Source organism: Hylobates moloch, unplaced genomic scaffold, assembly GCF_009828535.3.
Source record: "Hylobates moloch isolate HMO894 unplaced genomic scaffold, HMol_V3 SCAFFOLD_1, whole genome shotgun sequence".
NCBI classification, from domain to species: Eukaryota; Metazoa; Chordata; class Mammalia; order Primates; family Hylobatidae; genus Hylobates; species Hylobates moloch.
Window position 1 is genome coordinate 183,829,899 of NW_026652276.1, and position 25,447 is coordinate 183,855,345.

Genomic DNA, 25,447 nt, shown 5'->3' on the forward strand with positions numbered 1-25,447 from the left:
CAGATAAGTGGACTGTGAAACTAACTATATTTTAATTTTAAAGTTTTATTTTTTAAGAAAAGATAGTTATACCTTAAAGAAGTAAAATACATATTTTAACTAAGTAAAAGCTGATTAAATATAAAAGAAATATATAATACAAAATGGTAGAAACATGATTAAACAGATAAAATCAGCACAACTGGCCAAAAGTGAATTTTTCTTGGCATGGAGAATATCAAGAATAAAAACTCAAAGAGGAAGAAATTGTTTGTAAAAATCACATTCTTACCAAAAATGAGTCTTTACTAAATGTCCAGTATAAAAGCTACAGGCTTTTATCATCAATTCCGGAGCCATCTAAAGTAAATAAATAATCGAAATAACAAATATTAGAAATAAATGGAATGCATAGACTACCTCTGCAAGATACTCAAGAAAAAGAGAGCAATGGATGCCAAGAGGGAAGGGAATTGGGCAGTTGGAGACAGGAATGGGCTGAAAGAACTATATACCATTTATGTTTTGGAATTTTGTGTATTTTTTTAACTTAAAATAACAGCTTAATATATTTTCCCATTATATCTCACTTAGTTTGAAGCATTTTGAGTTAAGCATCATGGCATTGTTATGATAAGCTATATTTATAATAGTATAGAATTGCAGTTCTGCTGTTCACTATTAAAACAGAATGATTTTCTGAATCATTCTGAATCAAACAGAATGATTTTTTCAAGGATATAAACTGAGATTCTCTTTTCAACATAGAGGAATTCCTCATTTACCAAGCAGGAATAGGAAAACCACATAAATTAAAAGTCTAAACTGTGGAATATGCTTAAAGAGATGCAAATTTATCACTTACAACTATTCACAATAACATGTGGCAACACCTAACTGAAATCATCTACATCTTCTGTGCATTCCTTAATAAATAAAGATATTATTATATTAACATATTTATTATATGCACATGGCTACTGTTGTTAGTGGTGTTTTCCTCTTATTTTATTGCCCCTTTGCTTACTATATAGATATACAAACATATAGTCACATCTATTTGGTGCATAGGTAAGTTTGGTTCAAATCTATACCAACAGCCAGGAATTCTGAATTCTACTTTTCTAAGGCAAATGTTTTCTTCTTTGCACATTGGTATAAATACTTTGTTAAATTAACAGATATGGCATACACATGTTCATCAGATTTATTTTAGGCATACAAGAAAGGCCCAAAGGACCCCTGCCATGTGAAAATCCTCACTTTTGATGGAGATTAAATGCAAATTATGCCTACAGTGAGGGAAAACATAAAAGATTCAAGTCATTTTTCACTAAATTCAGATTTTTATAGAAGAAAGGAATCCAGATGAATAAAGAAGGAGTACTGAGGATATTACAGCAGGCAGGATAAAAACCAAGAAGGGGATGAGGTGGCACAGGCAGACAAATTTCATTAACATTACAATTTTTCAGTACTGTTGTAGGTCCCTAAATTTCATGAGCTTGATTCTTTTTAGATGATATTACCTGAAAAGTCCTAAATAACTACAGTAAATGATGTCATAAAAATATGAGTATATTATATGACCAAATGAATGTAGTTCAAAACATTATAGTAATAGTGACTTTGAAAAGAATTATTAAAATTCAGCAAGTACCATTTGAACTCAAGTTTTCTTTTCTGATGATCAACTCTTTAAAACAGCATAAAAGTATTTTCTATTCTATTATTGAAAGAAGTAATTTAAATCCTCATTAATTCATGATTTATAATACACCAGAATTTTTGTTGTTCTAATATTCATTTTTTAAGAGTTTCTCTTCATAAATTTTTATTTTAACTTTACATTTATTGTTCTCCCAGCTTGGAAGGGAGGGAGGGAGGGAGGGAATGAGGGAGGGAGGGAGAGAGGGAGGGGAAAGGAAGGAAGGAGAGAAAGAAACAATTAAAATCACGATTTTTCCTTATTATTATTATTGGTATACTCTTGTTTTCTTCACAGGGAAAAGCAAGTTTAAGAGAGCATCTCCAAGGGACTAATATGCAAGAGGACTCCAGCCCAGTAATGCCCCATTCCCCACTTGGGGGTGGGCATGTGTTAACTTCACTGCAGCTCCAAGGAATCTCTGGCCAATCCAGCCACTGGGCACATTTGGACCACTTAGTCACATGGCTTCACTTCCTCCATTTATGTTTCCACCACCTACACTCCAGCCAACGGCTTCCCACCCTTCATAGTCACTGCATAATGTTTAACTGCTTCTGATTGAAAAATATTCTTCCTCTCACCTTTTAATTCCAGCTGGCAGTGTTTTGCACAGAGTAGGAGCTCAACAAATATATATGTATTGATCCATCAACAGAATTAGAAAACTGCTTAGATGCAAGCCAATTCTCTGCCATCTGACTACCACAAATGGAGGGCAAAGGATTCTGGTAACAACTTTGTGGGCAAGTCAGTGGATAAACAGCAAGTTAGTGCTGGCTACGCATGGCCTCAGAGTACCCTCACATAACACTCATACCACTAGTGCTGCTGTCCCCAGACACCTGCAGTTATAAACAAAGTGAAGGAGGAATGGACAGTGCATCACAATACGATTTCTGAGAGTCCAGGTACACTGTAAGGTTAATTTCTAGGCTGGAAATAAAAGAAAAAATTCTACCATAAGAGATGATTTTTAAAGTTAAAGAAATAAATAATGAATTAGTTGCGAAAGATTTTTCATAGTATTAAGTTAGGGTTTAACACTACTTTTTTAGGCCAGTGGCCTACAAGAAGCCAGTTGGAATCACCTGCAAAACTTGTAAACTACCCAGGCTCACTTCCCAAGATTCCTTAGCTCTCTACTCTTACCCTGTCTAGGAATTACTGCTGTGATTAGTCACTATTATGACTGAGAGTATGTCTTATTCCTCACGTACACTTGGGACAGAAGAGTGTTAAGGCCCAAATTTTAAGCTGAGCTCCAGCAGCATACAATAGCACACACACTAGTTTCAAGGAAACATATTTTTATAGATTAGGAGAGAAAAAGAAGTGAAATATAAAACTGATTTCTTTTTGAAAAGATATATGTAGCAAGATTACAACCCAGTCCTAAAAAAAAATAGCTTATAAAAAAATTCCATTCCTCTGCCAGGGTTGGAGGAAAATAAGATTTAAAATTTCAAACTTACAGAGAAATAAAATAAACACCTAATACCCACAGTCCATGTTTAACATTGTCAACATTCTGCCATACTTGCTTTTTCTATTTTAAAGTATACAAATTAAGACATCATGACATTTCATCCCCCAAATCTTATAATATCCATCTTTTAAAAAATGAGTACATTTTCTTTGCAACCACAATTCCATTATCCTGCCTTAGACACTTAATAGTAATTGCTTAATATCATTGTACCCATGCCATAGCCAACTCTCTGGAATTGTCCTCCAAATGTCTTATACGGTTTGTTCAAACTAGAATCTAGACAAGGACCATATATTTGCATTGCACACTCAGTTGATGTGAGGATTTCAATAGCTACAGAAAAAATCTTTAGTTTTTCCTTCTCATTTTCTATATTTTCAACATTTAATGAGTATGAGGTGTGGGGGTGGGATAACATTGGCCTAAATCTAATGGATTCTGTTACCTGGGCCTGTCTAATATTACATTCTAGAAGTCAGCCAGGCATGGTGGCTCACACTTGCAATCCCAAAACTTTGGATGGCTGAGGTGGGAGGATCCCTCGAGCTCAGGACTTAAACAGTAGCCTGGGCAACATAGTGAGACTTTGTCTCTACTAAAAATAAAAAATTAGCTGGGTGTGGTAGCACGCACCCGTAGTACCAGCAACTTGGGAGGTTGAGGTGGGAGAATCACTGGAGCTCAGATAGAGGCTGCAGTGAGCAAGCTATGATTGTGCCACTGCACTCCAGCCTGGGCAACATGGTGAGACCCTCTCTCTCTCTCTCTCTGCTGTCTCTCTCTCTCTCTGTCTGTCTCTGTCTCTCTCTCCATCCCCCTCATACACACACACACACACACACACACAGTTCTAAAAGTCAATTTAAATATTTTTGTTTTGACAGACAAGATACTAAGAAAGGTTTTTTTGTTTTTTGTTTTTGTTTTTTTCTTTTTTCTTTTCCTATCCTCTGAAAGAAAGACAAGAATGGGGATAGGGGTGGGGAGCCACATGGCATCTGTCTCTGCCACCTGAATCAGGGGTCTGAGTCTTAGGGAAGAAAGAACTGTAGGCAGAATCCAAAAGAACTGCTCCTATGAGGCACGCAGCACTATTTGTGCAATACAAAGTGAAGGAAAGGCATTGTGTCCGGAATTGGTGGGTTCTTGGTCTCACTGACATCAAGAATGAAGCCGCAGACCCTCGCGGTGAGTGTTACAGTTCTTAAAGGTGGCGTGTCTGGAGTTTGTTCCTTCTGATGTTTGGATGTGTTTGGAGTTTCTTCCTTCTGGTTAGTTCGTGGTCTTGCTGGCTCAAGAATGAAGCTGCGGACCTTCGCGGTGAGTGTTACACCTCTTAAGGCGGGGCGTCTGGAGTTGTTCGTTCCTCCCGGTGGGTTCGTGGTCTCGTTGGCTTCAGGAGTGAAGCTGCAGACCTTCTTGGTGAGTGTTACAGCTCATAAAGGCAGTGCGGACCCAGAGTGAGCAGCAGCAAGAGTTATTGCAAAGAATGAAAGAACAAAGCTTCCACAGTGTGGAAGGGGACCCCAGCCGGTTGCCACTGCTGGGTCAGGCAGCCTGCTTTTATTCTCTTATCTGGCCCCACCCACATCCTGCTGATTGGTAGAGCTGAGTGGTCTGTTTTGACAGGGCGCTGATTGGTGCGTTTACAATCCCTGAGCTAGACACAAAGGTTCTCCACATCCCCACCAGATTAGCTAGATAGAGAGTGTGGACACAAAGGTTCTCCAAGTCCCCACCAGAGTAGGTAGATACAGAGTGTCAACTGGTGCATTCACAAACCCTGAGCTAGACACAGGGTGCTGATTGGTGTGTTTACAAACCTGGAGCTGGAGACAGAGTGCTGATTGGTGTATTTACAATCCCTTAGCTAGACATAAAGGTTCTCCAAGTTCCCACTAGACTCAGGAGCCCAGCTGGCTTCACCCAGTGCATCTCGTACTGGGGCTGCAGGTGGAGCTGCCTGCCAGTCTGGCGCCATGTGCTCACACTCTTCAGCCACTGGGTGGTCGATGGGACTGGGCACCGTGGAGCAGGGGGCGGTGCTCGTTGGGGAGGCTCGGGTGGCACAGGAGCCCACAGACGGTGGTGGGGAGGCTCAGGCATGGTGGGCTGCAGGTCCCCAGCCCTGCCCCCGCAGGAAGGCAGCTAAGGCACCATGAGAAATTGAGCACAGCAGCTGCTGGCCCAGGTGCTAAGCCCCTCACTGCCCAGGGCCGGTGGAGACGGCAGTGCCGGCCAGCTGGCCTCTCCCAGTGCAGGGTCCGCCGAGCCCACACCCATCCGGAACTCGCGCTGGCCCACAAGCACCGTGCGCAGCCCCGGTTCCTGCCGGCGCCTTTCCCGCCACACCTCTTGGCAAGCTGAGGGAGCCGGCTCCGGCCTTGGCCAGCCCAGAAAGGGGCTCCCACAGTGCAGCAGCGGGCTGAAGGGCTCCTAAAGTGCCGCCAAAGTAGGAGCCCAGGCAGAGGAGGCACCGAGAGCGAGCGAGGGCTGCGAGGGCTGCCAGCATGCTGGCACCTCTCAGCATGTTCCCCACTACTGTACAGCACACAGAGCACAAGGCCATCAGATTTAATGTGACTTTACATTTTTAAAACTTAAACTGTGATACAAAAAATATTACAAAAGTCTTACATTATGCCAATTTTTGAAATACAATCTTTCAAATTAAAATTTTACTGAGAGGTATTTCCTTTCAAAGCTGGTGGGAAAACGAATTAAAAGTTTAAGTATTGCCACAAAGTGGTACTATTTTGGCAGGTAAACAAATGTGGCTTTAGTATTGAAGTATGAGTTTGAGTTATTAGCAGTCTTCAGAAAAATACGGCATCTTGTGAAACGTGTCACCAACCAGTGTGGTCTAAGTAAAGTTGGCAGGCCAAGGGAAAGGAAGAGTATTTGGCACTTAAGGATTTGCAGGTGTACAGCCTGGAACACCAGCTCAGGCAGACATTGGGGCTCTTAGGAAGACCAGGGTGGCAGTTCTAGGGTTCCCCTTCAGATGGCCTCACAGGTTCCAGATAGACACTAGGAGGAATTCTTGAATTCACATGGGATAGCTTTGGGATTCCCAAAGACAAATGGGTAGAACTTGAAGAGGAAACTGACCTCTTGTGTTATGAAGACAGGAGCTAGAGGCAGTGAAATCTGGGATATTCCTATTAACACTGCTCTACTTATATCCCAGGCTGGTGAGACCTGGGGAAGTGTTGTAGTAAATGAAAAAATAATGAAATACTATTACAAATCATTACTGTTGACTTAACAGATACCAAATTTATGGCTCTTTAATATAAGTAGTAATTGGTCCCATTAATTTTTAATTTTGTAAGATATCCATTTACTATATGTAAAAAAATGCATTTAAACAACAGCTATAGAAAAAAAGTTTCAGTTCTATAAAATACTTAAAGTACCTAGTAAAGTATTAAGAATCTGGTAAGAACCAAATGTAAAATAAATGTAAATCATTAACTTTATATTATAATTTTTAGCTTTCAGTATATTGTAATATTATTTTTCTTCTGGCAGGCAATTCCCTTTTTTGCTCAGTTAACCTGCAAATCTAAAGATTATATACGAAATTGTCTTAACATAATTCACCATATTATAAAGTACCATGCCTTTACTTCATTAATGAGCTTCACTTATATCCGACATAGTATCATTCTAGAATAGGGGTCTCCAACCCCCAGGCCACAGACTGGTACAGGTCCATGGCCTGTTAGGAACTGGGCCACACAGTGGGAGGTGAGCAGTGGGCAAGTGAGCATTACCTCCTGAGCTCCACCTCATCATCTGCAGCATTAGATTCTCACAGGAACACGAACCCCACTGTGAGCTGTGCATGCAAAGGATCTAGGTTGTGTGTTCCTTATGAGAATCTAACTAATACCTGATGATCTGAGGTACAACAGTTTCATCCTTAAATCACCCCCACCATCCCACCACAGTCCATGGAAAAAATTTCTTCCACGAAACCGGTCTCTGGTACCAAAAAGGTTGGTGACCACTGTTCTAGAACAATACTAGCAAAACAGAATGGGGATTATAAATACGTGTTGAATGGATATGCCTAATTTAAATCCCTCCCAACTCTGATTTTTTTTATTTTTCAAAAGCCCTAAAAGTTAATAACAATAGCAAAAAGAAGCCATGTCTTTAATACAGAGAGAATATTATCTTTATATATAGCAGCACGGCATGGTATGAAGTGCTGAATTTTTCACGATGAGTCATTTTTCTTATTTCTTGATCTTCTGCAAATTACTGATTTATTTATTTATTTATTTTTGAGACAGAGTCTCAATCTGTCACCCAGGCTGGAGCACGATCTTTGCTCACTGCAATCTCCACTCCCCGGTTCAAGCGATTCTCGTGCCTCAGTCTCCTCAGTAGCTGGGATTACAGGTGTGCACCACCACACCCAGCTAATTTTTGTATTTTTAGTAGAGATGGGGTTTCACCATGTTGCCCAGGCTGCTCTTGAACTCCTGGCCTCAAGTGATCTGCCCACTTCAGCCTCCCAAAGTGTTGGGGTTACAGGCACAAGCCACAGTGCCTGGCCCAAAAGAGTCTTTAATACCTAAAGACTGGTATTAATATCTTTAATATTAAATTAATATTAAATTTAATATTAATTTAATATTAAATATCTTTAATATCTCAGACTGCTGCGCTAGCAGTGAGTAAGGCTCCATGGGTGTGGGACTCACCGAGCCAGGCATGGGAGGGTATCTCCTGGTCTGCAGGTTGCTAAGACTGTGGGAAAAGCTCAGTATTTGGTCAGGAGTGCCCCGTTTTTCCAGGTATAGTCTGTCATGGCTTCCCTTGGCTTGGAAAGGGAAATCCCCTGACCCCTTGCACTTTCTGGATGAGGCGACATCCTACCCTGCTCCAGCTCACCCTCCGTTAGGTGCACCCACTGTCCAACCAGCCCCAATGAGATGCACCAGATACCTCTGTTGTGCCTGGACAGAAACGCTAACATTTGTACTTTAATGCTTTTTATCAATAAACACATATTTAAATAAATACAATTTTGGAAACTCAGTGTTTCTTAAACATGTTAATGTTTGTTACAAACTTCATTAAGTAAAGTCCCTGAAATAATTTAAACTACAATTTACAAAGTCATTCCTTAGAACACCTAAAATGCCATAAATAGCAGACAGAATATACATAAATATCACATCATTACTATTATATGTTACACTTAAACTTATCCTAAACAACATGAATCTAGTTCCTATCTTCATTATTTCCACACTTTACTATTTTTTACTCCTTCCAGATTACAGTAATGTTTATTTTGATGCCTTATCAGATAACAGTAACGTACTCAGTTTCAAAAGAAATAAAATACCTTTGCAGAGCCAACAAGAATACAGGATCAACCAACTGATTATCAACCAACTGATTCTTGTTTGGGGCACAGGCACTGTCTGCCTCTCCCAAATGATTAAAACTCCAGCCCCTAAGGGTCCTAAGATTAAGTTTCCTTTCCATAGTTAAACTTTTTTCATCAGTAAGACTTTTCAAATCCACATCTTTCATTTACATTTTAGGGTTTTTTTACACGGTGCTCCTCTGTGATAGCATTATTTTAAAATATTTTATATTTTATTTTATTATTTTAAAAGACACAGTGGGTCACGCCTGTAATCCCAGCACTTTGGGAGGCTGAGGTAGGAAGATCTCTTGAGGCCAGGAGTTTGAGACCAGCTGGGGCAACACAGTGAGACTCTGTCTGTACCAAAGGAAAAAAAAATTAGCCGGGTATGGTAGCTCACACCTAGTAGTCCCAGCTACTCAGGAGGCAGAGGCAGGAGGATTGTTTGAGCTCAGGAATTCAAGGTTACAGTGAACTATGATCATGCCACTGCACTCCAGCAAGAGTGACAGAGTGAGACCCTGTCTGTAAAAGAATATTTTTGGGCATGCTTCCAAGATGGCTGAATAGAAACAGCTCCGGTCTGCAGTCTGCAGCTCCCAGTGAGATCAACACAGAAGATGGATGATTTCTGCATTTCCAACAGAGGTATCTGGTGCATCTCATTGGGACTGGTTGGACAGTGGGTGCACCTAACGGAGGGCGAGCTGGAGCAGAGTAGGATGTTGCCTCATCCAGAAAGTGCAAGGGGTCAGGGGATTTCCCTTTCCAAGCCAAGAGAAGCCATGACAGACTGTACCTGGAAAAACGGGGCACTCCTGACCAAATACTGAGCTTTTCCCACAGTCTTAGCAACCTGCAGACCAGGAGATACCCTCCCATGCCTGGCTCGGTGAGTCCCACACCCATGGAGCCTTACTCACTGCTAGCGCAGCAGTCTGAGATCGACCTGCGACACTGCAGATTGGCGGGGGGAGGGGCATCTGCCATTGCTGAGGCTTGAGTAGCTCACAGTGTAAACAAAGAGGCCAGGCAGCACAAACTGGGCGGAGCCCACCGCAGCTCAGCAAGGCCTACTGCCCCTATAGATTCCACCTCTGGGGACAAGGCATAGTAGAACAAAAGGCAGCAGACAGCTTCTGCAGACTTAAACGTCCCTGTCTGACAGCTCTGAAGAAAGCAGTGGTTCTCTCAGCACGGCGTTCAAGCTCCGAGAATGGACAGACTGCCTCCTCAAGCAGGTCCCTGACCCCCACGTAGCCTGACTGGGAAACATCTCCCAGTAGGGGTTGACAGACACCTCAAACAGGCAGGTGCCCCTCTGGGACGAAGCTTCCAGAGGAAGGATCAGGCAGCAATATTTGCTGTTCTGCAGCCTCCACTGGTGATACATAGGCAAACAGGGTCTGGAGTGGACCTCCAGCAAATTCCAACAGACCTGCAGCTCAGGGGTCTGACTGTTAAAGGAAAACTAACAAACAGAAAGGAATATTGTCAACATCAACAAAAATGACATCCACACCAAAACCCCATCTGTAGGTCACCAACATCAAAGACCAAAGGTAGATAAAACCACAAAGATGGGGAGAAACCAGAGCAGAAAAGCTGAAAATTCCAAAAAAACACAGGGCCTATTCTCTTCCAAAGGATCGCAGCTCCTCGCCAGCAAGCGAACAAAACTGGACAGAGAATAAGTTTGACAAGTTGACAGACGTAGGCTTCAGAAGGTGGGTAATAACAAACTTCTCTGAGCTAAAGGAGCATGTTCTAACCCATCGCAAGGAAGCTAAAAACCTTGAAAAAAGATTAGATGAATGGCTAACTAGAATGAATAGCATAGAGAAGACCTTAAATGACCTGATGGAGCTGAAAACCACGGCATGAGAACTTCATGATGCATGCACAAGCTTCAATAGCCGATTCCATCAAGTGGAAGAAAGGATATCGGTGATTGAAGATCAAATTAATGAAATAAAGCAAGAAGACAAGATTAGAGAAAAAAGAGTGAAAAGAAATTAACAAAGCCCCCAAGAAATTTGGGACTAGGTGAAAAGACCAAATAAATATAGGTTTGATTGGTGTACCAGAAAGTGACAGGAAGAATGCAACCAAGTTAGAAAACACTCTTCAGGATATTATCCAGGAAAACTTCCCTAACATAGCAAGGCAGGCCAACATTCAAATTCAGGAAATACAGACACCACCACAAAGATACTCCTTGAGAAGAGCAACTCCAAGACACATAATTGTCAGATTCACCAAGGTTGAAATGAGGGAAAAAATGTTAAGCGCAGCCAGACAGAAAGATCGGGTTACCCACAAAGGGAAGCCCATCAGAATAACAGCTGATCTCTTGGCAGAAACCTTACAAGACAGAAGAGAGTGGGGGCCGATATTCAACATTCTTAAAGAAAAGAATTTTCAACCCAGAATCTCATGTCCAGTCAAACTAAGATTCATAAGTGAAGGAGAAATAAAATCCTTTACAGACAAGTAAATGCTGAGAGATTCTGTCACCACCAGGCCTGCATTACAAGAGCTCCTGGTAGAAGCACTAAACATGGAAAGGAACAACCAGTACCAGCCACTGCAAAAACATCCCAAATAGTAAAGACCATTGATGCTATGAAGAAACTGCATCAATTAACAGGCAAAATAACCAGCTAACATCATAATAACAGGATCGAATTCAAACATAACAATATTAACTTTAAATGTAAATGGGCTAAATGCCCCAATTAAAAGACACAAACTGGCAAACTGGATAAAGAGTCAAGATCCATCAGTGTGTTGTATTCAGGAGACCCATCTCATGTGCAAAGATGCACATAGGCTCAAAATAAAGGGATGGAGGAATACTTACCAAGCAAATGGAAAGCAAAAAAAAAGCAGGGGTTGCAATCCTAGTCTCTGATAAAACAGACTTTAAACCAACAGAGATCAAAAAGAGGCAAAGAAAGCCACTACATATTGGTAAAGGGATCAATTCACCAAGAAGAGCTAACTATCCTAAATATATATGCACCCAATATAGGAGCACCCAGATTCATAAAGCAAGTCCTTAGAGACCTACAAATAGACTTAGACTCCCACACCATAATAATGGGAGACTTTAACACCCCACTGTCAACATTAGACAGATCAATGAGACAGAAGGTTAACAAGGATATCCAGGACTTGAACTCAGCTCTGGACCAAGCAGACCTAATAGACATCTAAGAACTCCACACCCCAAATCAACAGAATATACACTCTTCTCAGCATCATGTCGCACTTATTCTAAAATTGACCACATACTTAGTAGTAAAACACTCCTCAGCAAATGTAAAAGAACAGAAATCACAAAAAACTGTCTCGCAGACCACAGTGCAATCAAATTAGAACTCAGGATTAATAAACTCACTCAAAACTGCACAACTACATGGAAACTGAACAACCTGCTCCGGAATGACTCCTGGCTAAATAAATAACGAAACTGGGGCAGAAATAAACATGTTCTTTGAAATCAAGGAGAACAAAGACACAATGTACCAGAATCTCTGGGACCCATTTAAAGCAGTGTGTAGAGGGAAATTTACAGCACTAAATGCCCACAAGAGAAAGCAGGAAAGATCTAAAATCAACACCCTAACATCACAATTAAAAGAACTAGAGAAGCAAGAACAAACACATTCAAAAGCTAGCAGAAGGCAAGAAATAACTAAGATTAGAGCAGAATTGAAGGAGACAGTCACAAAAAACCCTTCAAAAAATCAATGAATCCAGGAGCTGGTTTTTTGAAAAGACCAACAAAATTGATAGACCGCTAGCAAGACTAATAAGGAAGAAAAGAGAGAAGAATCAAATAGATACAATAAAAAATGATAAAGGGGGTATCACCACCGATCCCACAGAAATACAAACTACCATCAGAGAATACTATAAACACCTCTACGCAAATAAACTAGAAAATCTAGAAGAAATGGATATATTCCTGGACACATACACCCTCCCAAGACTAAACCAGGAAGAAGCTGAATCTCTGAACAGACCAAAAACAGGTTCTGAAACTGAAGCAATAGCAGCCTACCAACCAAAAAAAGATCAGGACCAGACAGATTCACAGCCGAATTCTACCAGAAGTACAAACACAAGCTGGTACCATTCCTTCTGAAACTATTTCAATCAATAGAAAAAGAGGAAATCCTCCCTAACTCTTTTTATGAGGCTAGCATCATCCTGATACGAAGCCTGATAGAGAAAAAACAAAAAAAGAATTTTAGGCCAATATCCCTGATGAACATCAATGTGAAAATCCTCAATAAAATACTGGAAAACTGAATCCAGCAGCACATCAAAAAGCTTATCCACCACGATCAAGTTGGCTTCATCCCTGGGATGCAAGCCTGGTTCAACATACACAAATCAATAAACATAATCCATCACATAAACAGAACCAATGACAAAAACCACATGATTATCTGAATAGATGCAGAAAAGGCCTACAATATGCACATTGTAGGATACAACTAATACGGAATGATATTAAGATCTCTAGGAGTCAAGATTCATTAAAAGTGGGTCAACCAGATCATGTGTGCCTCCAGATGTGATGCACTAGGAAAAACACAACACCTCTATGCAATATTATTGTCCACATAAAAAGTTGGTAGCGGGGAACCTGAATGAAATCAAGCATCTAGATTTAACCACCAGCTTGCAGGAAATACAGGAAACAGAGTAAGTAAAATGACACTAGCGGAAGCATTGAGAACGTGAGACATTTTACAAGACAAATTACCCGTTTCCTTCAATAAATAAGTCGCATGCAGAAAAAATAAGACAAGGAGAATTCCTGTCCATTACAACAGATGTTAGATAAATAACAACCAAGTGCAGTATGTAGACTCTGTATGGATTCTGATTTGAACAGAGACACATGTAAAAAGACATTTTGAGACAATCTGGGAAACTAAAATATAGAATATGCATCTGAATATAATCAGGACTAGATGACATTCAGGATTATTGTTATTTATTCATAAGACAGTGGCACTGTGTTTCTATTCTCTAAAAATATAATTTCCTATTACAGATGCACACTACAGTATAATTTCTGGGATTTGCTTTCTAATACTCCAGCAAAAATGGAGGAAGAGAGAATAAATTAACAAGATTGGCAAAATGCTGATTATTGTTCAAGTTAGATGATGAGTGATCATTATGGTATTCCTTCTACTTTTGTGTTAAAATGTTTCCATAATAAAAAGATTTTTAAAATTTTATATATGCTTTCTCTTGTAGTTAGAAGGCCCATCTGGAGATTGCATTTCCTAAGAAATGAGAACCAAGTCTGTGAAGTTCATTTCCTCCTTACAATGGTTGATTCTTTCATCTTGGAATGCTTGAAACAATGAAACTGTCTTTCCTTCTACTGTTATGAGAGCAGTTCCTACTTTTTCTTTACTATTTGGCTTACTCACAGTTTCCTGTATTCACTCGTCTTTAAGTAGAGACGTATTTATCCTTTATAAATAGGCACTGATAAAAGAAAAACTTCAGCCGAATTAAACGTAAAGGAATTTAATTGAGCAATGAATAATTCATGAATTGGGTAGCCCCCAGAATCATAGCAGATTCAGAGAGACTCCAGCGCAGCCATGTGGTGGAAGAAGATTAATAGACACAAAAAGGGAAATGATGTGCAGAAATCGGAAGTGAGGTACAGAACAGCTGGACTGGTTACAGACTGGTGTTTGCCTTATTTGAACACAGTTTGAACACTCAGCAGTGTATGAATGGTTGAAGTATGGCTGCTGGGATTGGCCAAGACTCAGCTATTGATACAGGTGCATACTCCTAGTTAGGTTTTCAATCTTGTCTATCTATTAAGCTAGGTTGCAGTTCATCCACAAAGACTCAAATATAGAAGCAGGGAATCCTTCTCAGGCCACATTTAGTTCACTTTAACAACTCCCCCCTGTTGGTCATTTTCTCAATTTTCAGAGATTGACCAAAACTTTAATTATCAATGTCACTATCACCATTGTAAAAGTACTTATTTGGTCTTGAAACACACTGGGAAACAGTAGAACATTGAGTTTTGCAAAGGTAAAAACAAGTATGAGTAGAGGGACCCTTCATGGGTACCTCTTTATACTGGAATGTCCTATTTACAGGAGAAAAACAAAACCTGGTCTGTTCTAGGATCTATGTGTTTCCGTAAAGTCTTAGTGTGATTATGTCACATTTAGCATAAGTGACCCCATTTCAGTTTGGTTTGGCCTGTTGGGGCCTAGTGAATGAGCTCAGTCCAAAACAATGACCTCCCACAACTTTGTTTAAAAAAGATTCCCCCTTTTTGGTCAGGTTCTCACTTAGGTGAAAGTGTGACCAAAACTTAGGGCCTTAATGCCACTCTCAGTTACCATCATTTTGGGTTTCCAGTCTCACCACGTCATTCATAGGTTATAGTGTCCTCATGGTCGCACATTTCTTTCAGCTCTTGTCTTTCCATTTGAAGAGAGACCATTTGACATTCTAGAGGTGGCTGAATGCAAGATTTAAAACCTTCAAGAGAATACAGTGCACCAGGGAGACTATTAATTATGACTCTCAGGAGGATAATACCAAGAGTTTAGAGTATGCTCCTTACCCAGGGTACCCATAAACCAAACCACCTAAAATTAAATAGATTAAAGAATGAGCTGGATAATCTACTTGCTTTAAGTGGTCTTTTCATTAATCATCTACAACTGAATTTTTATAATCTACATTTGATGTATTTCTCCATAGGCCATAAGTGTCAGAAGCTGCACAGGTACTTTTCTGTTTAGCCAATTATATTATTTAGCATAACTTTCACAAGAGAATTTAAAGTCTGTTGTGTAACAACAGGCTTTACATTATAATCTGCTATACAGCCTATCATGAGAGATACATTTCTAATTATTGCCTCTTTTATTCTAAACCATGGAAAAAGGACCTAACAAATGATGTCCTTCTAGAAGAATGAAGGCCTCCTGGCAATGTTCTATTTAACCCATGATGTGGGTTAAGAGGAGTTTTTTTTGTTTGTTTTTGTTTGTTTGTTTGTTTTTTACAAACTATATCAACATCTTTATTATATACTTATCATATGTCCAGATGTCATTCATTCATCCATGCATGAATGCATGCAATGTGCATTCTTATAAACTCATTTTCATATAATCATATGCCAACGGCTGTAGAGCACACCTTTACTACAAAAGAAATTGAAGACAAAGATTTCTTCAAGAAATAAAGCCAAGTTACTTTCTCACAAACTTTTCGATAAAGTTAGTTAAATACTATCAGTATCAGGCTAAATTAGCAACTTGAATGGGGGTACATCAGAAGCCTTAATCAGGCCATGTATCTTGTGGGCAAATAGAATATTATTATTATGGAACTTCAACTTTAGGAAATTATAGTATGAACTTTCTTTTGTGTTTAACTTATTCTTTAAAGGCTACATGATGAATAACATATATTGCCAATTATCTATCAAAGTCCTTTAAGATTCTATTACATTTTTGAATAAAATCTATTTTGATAAATTAGATAGAAAATTATGCCTTAGGGCTTATTTTTATTATACCATAACATTTTTAGAAACCATCATTCTCAGCAAACTATCGCAAGGACAAAAAAACCAAACACCACATGCTCTCACCCACAGGTGGGAACTGAACAACGAGAACACCTGGACAGAGGAAGGGGAATATCACACACCGGGGCCTGTGGTGGGGTGGGGGGAGGAGGGAGGGACAGCACCAGGAGATATACCCAATGTAAATGACCAGCCAATGGGTGCAGCACACCATCATGGCACATGTATACATATGCAACAAACCTGCACATTGTGTACATGTATCCCAGAACCCAAAGTATGACAAAAAAATTTTAAATTTCTCAGAAATATTCCAAATACTTATTGAGCATGTACTTTGAACAGACATTGTTCTAGGCGCTGGTAATGCATAAATGAGTGTAGTAAGCAATGGGCCTGAAAGTGTTCAGGCAGCATCAATCTTTGTTAGAAGTGTATGAAATTTATTTAAACATGGACTTAACTTTTGGACTAATCAAAGGTACCAGAACATTTACTGAGCAGTTTAGACTCTGAGGAAAAAATACAAATATTTCAGAGCTGTAGATAATGATATCTTATATTCTGAAACCTCAAATAAACCATTAGATTACAATGCTTCTTGAATATACTTACCAATTAAATTTTTTGAGGCAAAAAATAACGAAAGTGTTCATCCCTGTTATTAAAACTGAACAGGTCCGTGTCTTCCAAAGATGCTATGGCTTTAATCATTTTAACTCTGAAGATAACGTTTGCTTTCCCACTAAATCAAACCTACATAATGGAGCACAGAATTCTGTCCTGATGAAATGGGCCTCCATTGAGTAAAGTGCTTCTGTTGTTTATGTTCATCTTTTATAATAGATTTGGACTACTATTTTGTCTTAGAAACATATGCAGGGCTATCCCTAGACAGCATTTTGAAGTGAGCAAGAATTTTTTTTTATACTTTTTTTATTATTATTATACTTTAGGTTTTAGAGTACATGTGCACAATGTGCAGGCTTCCCACGTATGTATCCATGTGCCATGTTGTTTTGCTGTACCCATTAACTCGTCACCTAGCACTAGGCACATCTCCCAATGCCCTCCCTCCCCCCTCCCCCCACCCCACAACAGTCCCCCAAGTGTGATGTTCCCCTTCCTGTGTCCATGAGTTCTCACTGTTCAACTCCCACCTACGAGTGAGAACATGCGGTGCCTGGTCCCATGTCCCTGCGACAGTTTACTGAGAACGATGTCTTCCAGTTTCATCTACGTCCCTACAAAGGACATGAACTCATCATTTTTTATGGCTGCATAGTATTCCATGGTGTATATGTGCCACATTTTCTTAATCCAGTCTATCGTTGTTGGACATTTGGGTTGGTTCCAACCCTTTGCTATTGTGAATAGTGCTGCAATAAACAAATGTGTGCATGTGTCTTTATAGCAGCATGATTTATAGTCCTGTGGGTATATATCCAGTAATGGGATGGCTGGGTCAAATGGTATTTCTAGTTCGAGATCCCTGAGGAATCGCCACACTGACTTCCACAATGGTTGAACTAGTTTACAGTCCCACCAACAGTGTAAAAGTGTTCCTATTTCTCCACATCCTCTCCAGCACCTGTAGTTTCCTGACCCATTCTAACTGGTGTGAGATGGGATCTCACTGTGGTTTTGATTTGCATTTCTCTGATGGCCAGTGATGATGAGCATTTTTTCATGTGTTTTTTGGCTGTATAAATGTCTTCTTTTGAGAAGTGTCTGTTCATATCCTTCACCCACTTTTTGATGGGGTTGTTTGTTTTTTTCTTGTAAATTTGTTTGAGTTCATTGTAGATTCTGGATATTAGCCCTTTGTCAGATGAGTAGGTTGCAAAAATTTTCTCCCATTCTGTAGGTTGCCTGTTCACTCTGATGGTAGTTTCTTTTGCTGTGCAGAGGCTCTTTAGTTTAATTAGATCCCATTTGTCAATTTTGGCTTTTGTTGCCATTGCTTTTGGTGTTTTAGACATGAAGTCCTTGCCCATGCCTATGTCCTGAATGGTATTGCCTAGGTTTTCTTGTAGGATTTTAATGGTTTTAGGTCTAACATTTAAGTCTTTAATCCATCTTGAATTAATTTTTGTATAAGGTGTAAGGAAGGGATCCAGTTTCAGCTTTCTACATATGGCTAGCCAGTTTTCCCAGCACCATTTATTCAATAGGGAATCTTTTTCCCACTGCTTGTTTTTGTCAGGTTTGTCAAAGATCAGATAGTTGTAGATATGCGGCATCATTTCTGAGGACTCTGTTCTGTTCCATTGATCTATGTCTCTGTTGTGGTACCAGTACCATGCTGTTTTGGTTACTGTAGCCTTGTAGTATAGTTTGAAGTCAGGTAGCGTGATGCCTCCAGCTTTGTTCTTTTGGCTTAGGATTGTCTTGGCGATGCGGTCTCTTTTTTGGTTCCATATGAACTTTAAAGTAGTTTTTTCCAATTCTGTGAAGAAAGTCAGTGGTAGCTTGATGGGGATGGCATTGAATCTATAAATGACCTTGGGCAGTATGGCCATTTTCACGATATTGATTCTTCCTATCCATGAGCATGGAATGTTCTTCCATTTGTTTGTATCCTCTTTTATTTCATTGAGCAGTGGTTTGTAGCTCTCCTTCAAGAGGTCCTTCACACCCCTTGTAAGTTGGATTCCTAGGTATTTTATTCTCTTTGAAGCAATTGTGAATGGGAGTTCACTCATGATTTGGCTCTCTGTTTGTCTGTGATTGGTGTACAAGAATGCTTGTGATTTTTGTACATTGATTTTGTATCCTGAGACTTTGCTGAAGTTGCTAATCAGCTTAAGGAGATTTTGGGCTGAGACAATGGGGTTTTCTAGATATACAATCATGTCATCTGCAAACAGGGACAATTTGACTTCCTCTTTTCCTAATTGAATACCCTTTATTTCCTTCTCCTGCCTGATTGCTCCGGCCAGAACTTCCAGCACTATGTTGAATAGGAGTGGTGAGAGAGGGCATCCCTGTCTTGTGCCAGTTTTCAAAGGGAATGCTTCCAGTTTTTGCCCATTCAGTATGATATTGGCTGTGGGTTTGTCATAGATAGCTGTTATTATTTTGAGATACGTCCCATCAATACCTAATTTATTGAGAGTTTTTAGCATGAAGTGTTTTTGTCAAAGGCCTTTTCTGCATCTATTGAGATAATCATGTGGTTTTTGTCTTTGGTTCTGTTTATATGCTGGATTACATTTATTGATTTGCATATGTTGAACCAGCCTTGCATCCCAGGGATGAAGTCCACTTGATCACGGTGGATAAGCTTTTTGATGTGCTGCTGGATTTGGTTTGCCAGTATTTTATTGAGGATTTTTGTATCAATGTTCATCAAGGATATTGGTCTGAAATTCTCTTTTTTGGTTATGTCTCTGCCAGGTTTTGGTATCAGGACGATGCTGGCCTCATAAAATGTGTTAGGGAGGATTCCCTCTTTTTCTATCGATTGGAATAGTTTCAGAAGGAATGGTATCAGTTCCTCCTTGTACCTCTGGTGGAATTTGGCTGTGAATCCATCAGGTCCTGGACTCTTTTTGGTTGGTAAGCTATTGATTATTGCCACAATTTCAGAACCTGTTATTGGTCTATTCAGAGATTCAACTTCTTCCTGGTTTAGTCTTGGGAGGGTGTATTTGTCGAGGAATTTATCCATTTCTTCTAGATTTTCTAGTTTATTTGCATAGAGGTGTTTGTAGTATTCTCTGATGGTAGATTGTATTTCTGTGGGATCAGTGGTGACATCCCCTTTTTCATTTTTTATTGTATCTATTTGATTCTTCTCTCTTTTCTCCTTTATTAGTCTTGCTAGCGGTCTATCAATTTTGTTGATCTTTTCAAAAAACCAGCTCCTGGATTCATTAATTTTTTGAAGGATTTTTTGTGTCTCTATTTCCTTCAGTTCTGCTCTGATCTTAGTTATTTCTAGCCTTCTGCTAGCTTTTGAATGTGTTTGCTCTTGCTTTTCTAGTTCTTTTAATTGTGATGTTAGGGTGTCAATTTTGGATCTTTCCTGCTTTCTCTTGTGGGCATTTAGTGCTATAAATTTCCCTCTACACACTGCTTTGAATGTGTCCCAGAGATTCTGGTATGTTGTGTCTTTGTTCTCGTTGGTTTCAAAGAACATCTTTATTTCTGCCTTCATTTCATTATGTACCCAATAGTCGTTCAGGAGCAGGTTGGTTCAGTTTCCGTGTAGTTGAGCGGTTTTGAGTGAGTTTCTTAATCCTGAGTTCTAGTTTGATTGCACTGTGGTCTGAGAGACAGTTTGTTATAATTTCTGTTCTTTTACATTTGCTGAGGAGAGCTTTACTTTCAACTATGTGGTCAATTTTGGAATAGGTGTGGTGTGGTGCTGAAAAAAATGTATATTCTGTTGATTTAGGGTGGAGAGTTCTGTAGATGTCTACTAGGTCCACTTTGTGCAGAGCTGAGTTCAATTCCTGGATATCCTTGTTAACTTTCTGTCTCGTTGATCTGTCTAATGTTGACAGTGGGGTGTTAAAATCTCCCATTATTATTGTGTGGGAGTTTAAGTCCCTTTGTAGGTCACTCAGGACTTGCTTTATGAATCTGGGTGCTCCTGTGTTGGGTGCATATATATTTAGGATAGTTAGCTCTTCTTGTTGAATTGATCCCTTTACCATTATGTAATGGCCTTCTCTGTCTCTTTTGATCTTTATTGGTTTAAAGTCTATTTTATCAGAGACTAGGATTGCAACCCCTGCCTTTTTTTGTTTTCCATTTGCTTGATAGATCTTCCTCCATCCCTTTATTTTGAGTCTATGTGTGTCTCTGCACATGAGATGTGTTTCCTGAATACAGCACACTGATGGGTCCTGACTCCTTATCCAATTTGCCAGTCTGTGTCTTTTAATTGGAGCACTTAGCCCATTTACATTTAAAGTTAACATTGTTATGTGTGAATCTGATCCTGTCATTATGATGTTTGTTGGTTATTTTGCTCATTAGTTGATGCAGTTTCTTCCTAGCCTCGATGGTCTTTACAATTTGGCATGTTTTTGCAGGGGCTGGTACCGGTTGTTCCTTTCCATGTTTAGTGCTTCCTTCAGGAGCTCTTTTAGGGCAGGCCTGGTGGTGACAAAATCACTCAGTGTTTGCTTGTCTGTAAAGGATTTTATTTCTCCTTCACTTATGAACCTTAGGTTGGCTGGATATGAAATTCTGGGTTGAAAATTCTTTTCTTTAAGAATGTTGAATATTGGCCCCCACTCTCTTCTGGCTTGTAGAGTTTCTGCTGAGAGATCAGCTGTTAGTCTGATGGGCTTCCCTTTGTGGGTAACCCGACCTTTCTCTCTGGCTGCCGTTAACATTTTTTCCTTCATTTCAACTTTGGTGAATCTGACAATTATGTGTCTTGGAGTTGCTCTTCTCAAGGAGTATCTTTGTGGTGGTGTCTGTATTTCCTGAATCTGAATGTTGGCCTGCCTTGCTAGATTGGGGAAGTTCTCCTGAATAATATCTTGCAGAGTGTTTTCCAACTTGGTTCCATTCTCCCCGTCATTTTCAGGTACACCAATCAGACGTACGTTTGGTCTTTTCACATAGTCCCAAATTTCTTGGAGGCTTTGTTCATTTCTTTTTATTCTTTTTTCTCTAAACTTCCCTTCTCTCTTCATTTCATTCATTTCATCTTCCATCAGCGATACCCTTTCTTCCAGTTGATCGCATCTGCTACTGAGGCTTCTGCAATCTTCGCGTAGTTCTCAATACTTGGCTTTCAGCTCCATCAGCTCCTTTAACCCCTTCTCTCCATTGGTTATTCTAGTTATCCATTCGTCTAATTTTTTTTCAAAGTTTTTAACTTCTTTGCTATTGTTTTGAATTTCCTCCCATAGCTTGGAGTAGTTTGATCGTCTGAAGCCTTCTTCTCTCAACTCGTCAAAGTCATCCTCCGTCCAGCTTTGTTCCGTTGCTGGTGAGGAACTGCGTTCCTTTGGAGGAGGAGAGGTGCTCTGCTTTTTAGAGTTTCCAGTTTTTCTGCTCTGTTTTTTCCCCATCTTTGTGGTTTTATCTACTTTTGGTCTTTGATGATGGTGATGTACAGATGGGTTTTTGGTGTGGATGTCCTTTCTGTTTGTTAGTTTTCCTTCTACCAGACAGGACCCTCAGCTCCAGGTCTGTTGGAGTTTACTAGAGGTCCACTCCAGACCCTGTTTGGCTGGGTGTCAGCAGCGGTGGCTGCAGAACAGCAGATTTTTGTGAGATCACAAATTCAGCTGTCTGATAGTTCCTCTGGAAGTTTTGTCTCAGAGGAGTACCCGGCCGAGTGAGGTGTCAGTCTGTCCCTAATGGGGGGTGCCTCCCAGTTAGGCTGCTTGGGGGTGAGGGACCCACTTTAGGAGGCAGTCTGTCTGTTCTCAGATCTCCAGCTGGGTGCTGGGAGAACCACTACTCTCCTCAAAGCTGTCAGTCAGACAGGGACAATTAAGTCTGCAGAGGTTCCTGCTGAATTTTTGTTTGTCTGTGCCCCGCCCCCAGAGGTGGAGCCTACAGAGGCAGGCAGGCCTCCTTGAGCTGTAGTGGGCTCCACCCAGTTCGAGCTTCCTGGCTGCTTTGTTTACCTAAGCAAGCCTGGGCAATGGCGGGCGCCCCTCCCCCAGCCTCACTGCCGCCTTGCAGTTTGATCTCAGACTGCTGTGCTAGCAATTAGCAAGACTCTGTGGGCATCGGACCCTCAGAGCCAGGTGCGGGACACAATCTCCTAGTGTGCTGTTTTTCCAGGCCCGTTGGAAAAGCGCAGTATTAGGGTGGGACTGACCCGATTTTCCAGGTGCCATCTGTTACCCCTTTCTTTGACTAGGAAAGGGAACTCCCTGGCCCCTTGCACTTCCTGAGTGAGGCAATGCCTCGCCCTGCTTCGGCTCGTGCACAGCGCGCTTCACCGACTGTCCTGCACCCACTGTTTGGCACTCCCTAGTGAGATGAAACCAGTACCTCAAACGGAAATGCAGAAATCACCCGTCTTCTGTGTTGCTCAGGCTGGGAGCTGTAGACCGGAGCTGTTCCTATTCGGCCATCTTGGCTCCATCCAAAGTGAGCAAAGAGGAGTTTTGACTAATTATGAGGCGACATATATACCATTAAAGTTTCTCACCTAAGTTGGGCCTTCACCTTTTATCCATCAAAGTATAAAGTTATTCATGTATAAGGCTGGTGCAAAATCCTTCACAAATAAAAGTACACCCTATAAGTACATAAAATAGACCCCCTCATCATTTCTATTGGCTATAGAGGCATAAATAAGGAAAAAACATTCAAAGATAAGAGTCTCACAATAGTAGGTGTCTTGATCCGTGATCTCAGGAAAAGCTGTTTACATCAAGGATGCCATCTTCTTCTGGGGAGAAACTTTCCTGGTTAGTTTTACCTTAAGGGTTCCAATTGGTGTACAGTTCCAAGAGTGTGGAAGGACTCTTCTCAATTGTGAGATTATGAACTCAAAGTACAAGGTTCCAAAGTTTTGTTGCAGTGTGGATGGCAAGCACAGTCTTTCTCTGATGTTCTCAAAAGATCCAGTCTTCAGGTTCTAGACCGTGAAGCAGTTGATTATCCTCAGTGAACCATAAAAACTTTCTTTACCTGGTGAAAATATACTGTGGCATAATAATCACTGTAGCATAAAACATGCATTAAAAATGACAGTTGAATGATCTCCCTTTATGAATGTTTAAATGACCCATCGGATAGCCAAATGTACCTGATAGCCAAATGTACCTGAAGGTTTGATTGTCTTCCCAGGAATATGGAACCAAACATTGGTTTTAAACTATTTTTGAAATATATAAGTCATTGTATCAATTACATTCAATTTGGATGATTTTATCTTTTCCATGATGAGTCATGGAATGCAGAGCCTTTAATAACAAAAGCTTTAAGGGCTCAGGAAGGACAAGATAGCCTTCCTGGTCTTCCATGAGTCTATGCTTAATATTGGACTTATGTCCTCTTGAATACCAGTTGTTTCTCCAATTTAAATTCATAGCACTGATAACTAATGGTTATCATAGGTAATTAGATTTAGACTATGGAATTCAAATTGTGTATCTAATCAATTTCAGTATTGGCTGGTTTAACATGAAAATCTTGGCAAAGTATTTTCTTGGTATTTAATTAATTTTTTGTTTTACTTGGGTTAGCAGTTCTATACAAGGAAGTTTGGTTATTTCTGTGATATACAACAACAACATAATAACTATAATTATGGTTGATAGTATATACTCAGACATATTAGAATTTTATAAATCCTATACATTTTTGTTTTTGTTTTTGAGATGCAGTCTTGCTCTGTCACCCAGGCTGGAGTGCAGAGGCATGACCTTGCCTCACTGCAACCTCCACCTCCTGGGTTCAAGTGATTCTTCCGCTTCAGCCTCCCAAGTAGCTGGGATTACAGGCACCCGCCACCATTCCTGTCTAACTTTTTGTACCTTTAGTAGAGATGGGGTTTCACCATGTTGGACAGGCTGGTCTCAAACTCCTAGCCTCAGGTGATCTGCCTTCCTCGGTCTCCCAAAGTGTTGGGATTACAGGCATGAGCTACTGTGCCTGGCCCCATACAATTTTAGAACATACATTAATATCATTCCCTAAAACATAACCTGAAGATTAAACATTATTTTTATTTTGACAATGCTTCCCATGTAACTTAACATGTTAAATAATTCTGTTTACCTCTCTTTTGGATGCTTCAGGGGCCCTCTGTAGCATTCCAAAGTTAGAGGTCAGAAAAGACCATTTTAAAGCTGAAATTTAATTTTGGGAAGCCTATTAAATGTAAATATATATAATATAAATATAAATACACACACACACACACACACACACACATATATATATATATATATATAAAGTTTTAAAAAACTTGATATTATGAACTAGAATTCCAGGTCACCGTAAGTCACTCATTTAGCCAAAATGATGACTCGAAAATTTTTTAAAGGCAAACACCTTTACTCATTGATAGAGGGAGGACTTAGCTTTCCAAACAATCTGCCTTTTGTCTTTCCTTTCTTTTTTTTTTTTTGATAGTGTATTTAAAAGGCAAACAAAACAAAAATCTTTCATTACCTTTTAATATTACTTGAAAATCTTGTTCAAGAGAGAAAGCCAAATTTCACCCTTGCATTAGTGGACTATTAATGTCAACCCCAATTTTTAATAAAACCTCACAGACAAATCTATCTAATCTTAATCAGTTTGACCATAAGGTGAGATTTTCAT

At 40.0% G+C, this 25,447-nt stretch overlaps 1 protein-coding gene across 11 annotated transcripts in view; it reads right to left on the reverse strand.

The window, feature by feature from the left end:
- Positions 1–25,447, reverse strand: part of FBXL13 (F-box and leucine rich repeat protein 13) — a 304,728-nt gene that overhangs the window by 246,634 nt on the left and 32,647 nt on the right. For 7 of the 11 annotated variants that reach the window (XR_009209019.1, XR_009209014.1, XR_009209018.1 and 4 more), the window contains 2 exons: positions 15,007–15,123; positions 272–339 (listed from right to left, as the gene is read on the reverse strand). The exons of 1 other annotated variant lie outside the window; for it this stretch is intronic. Coding sequence is in view for 3 of the 10 variants with exons in the window: in XM_058425448.1 (XP_058281431.1) it covers positions 272–339; positions 15,007–15,018 (80 nt within the window). In the remaining 7 variants the exon portion in view is untranslated. The remainder of the gene's footprint in view (positions 1–271; positions 340–15,006; positions 15,124–25,447) is intronic. 3 more of the 11 variants (XR_009209022.1, XR_009209020.1, XR_009209026.1) reach the window with 2 other exon arrangements.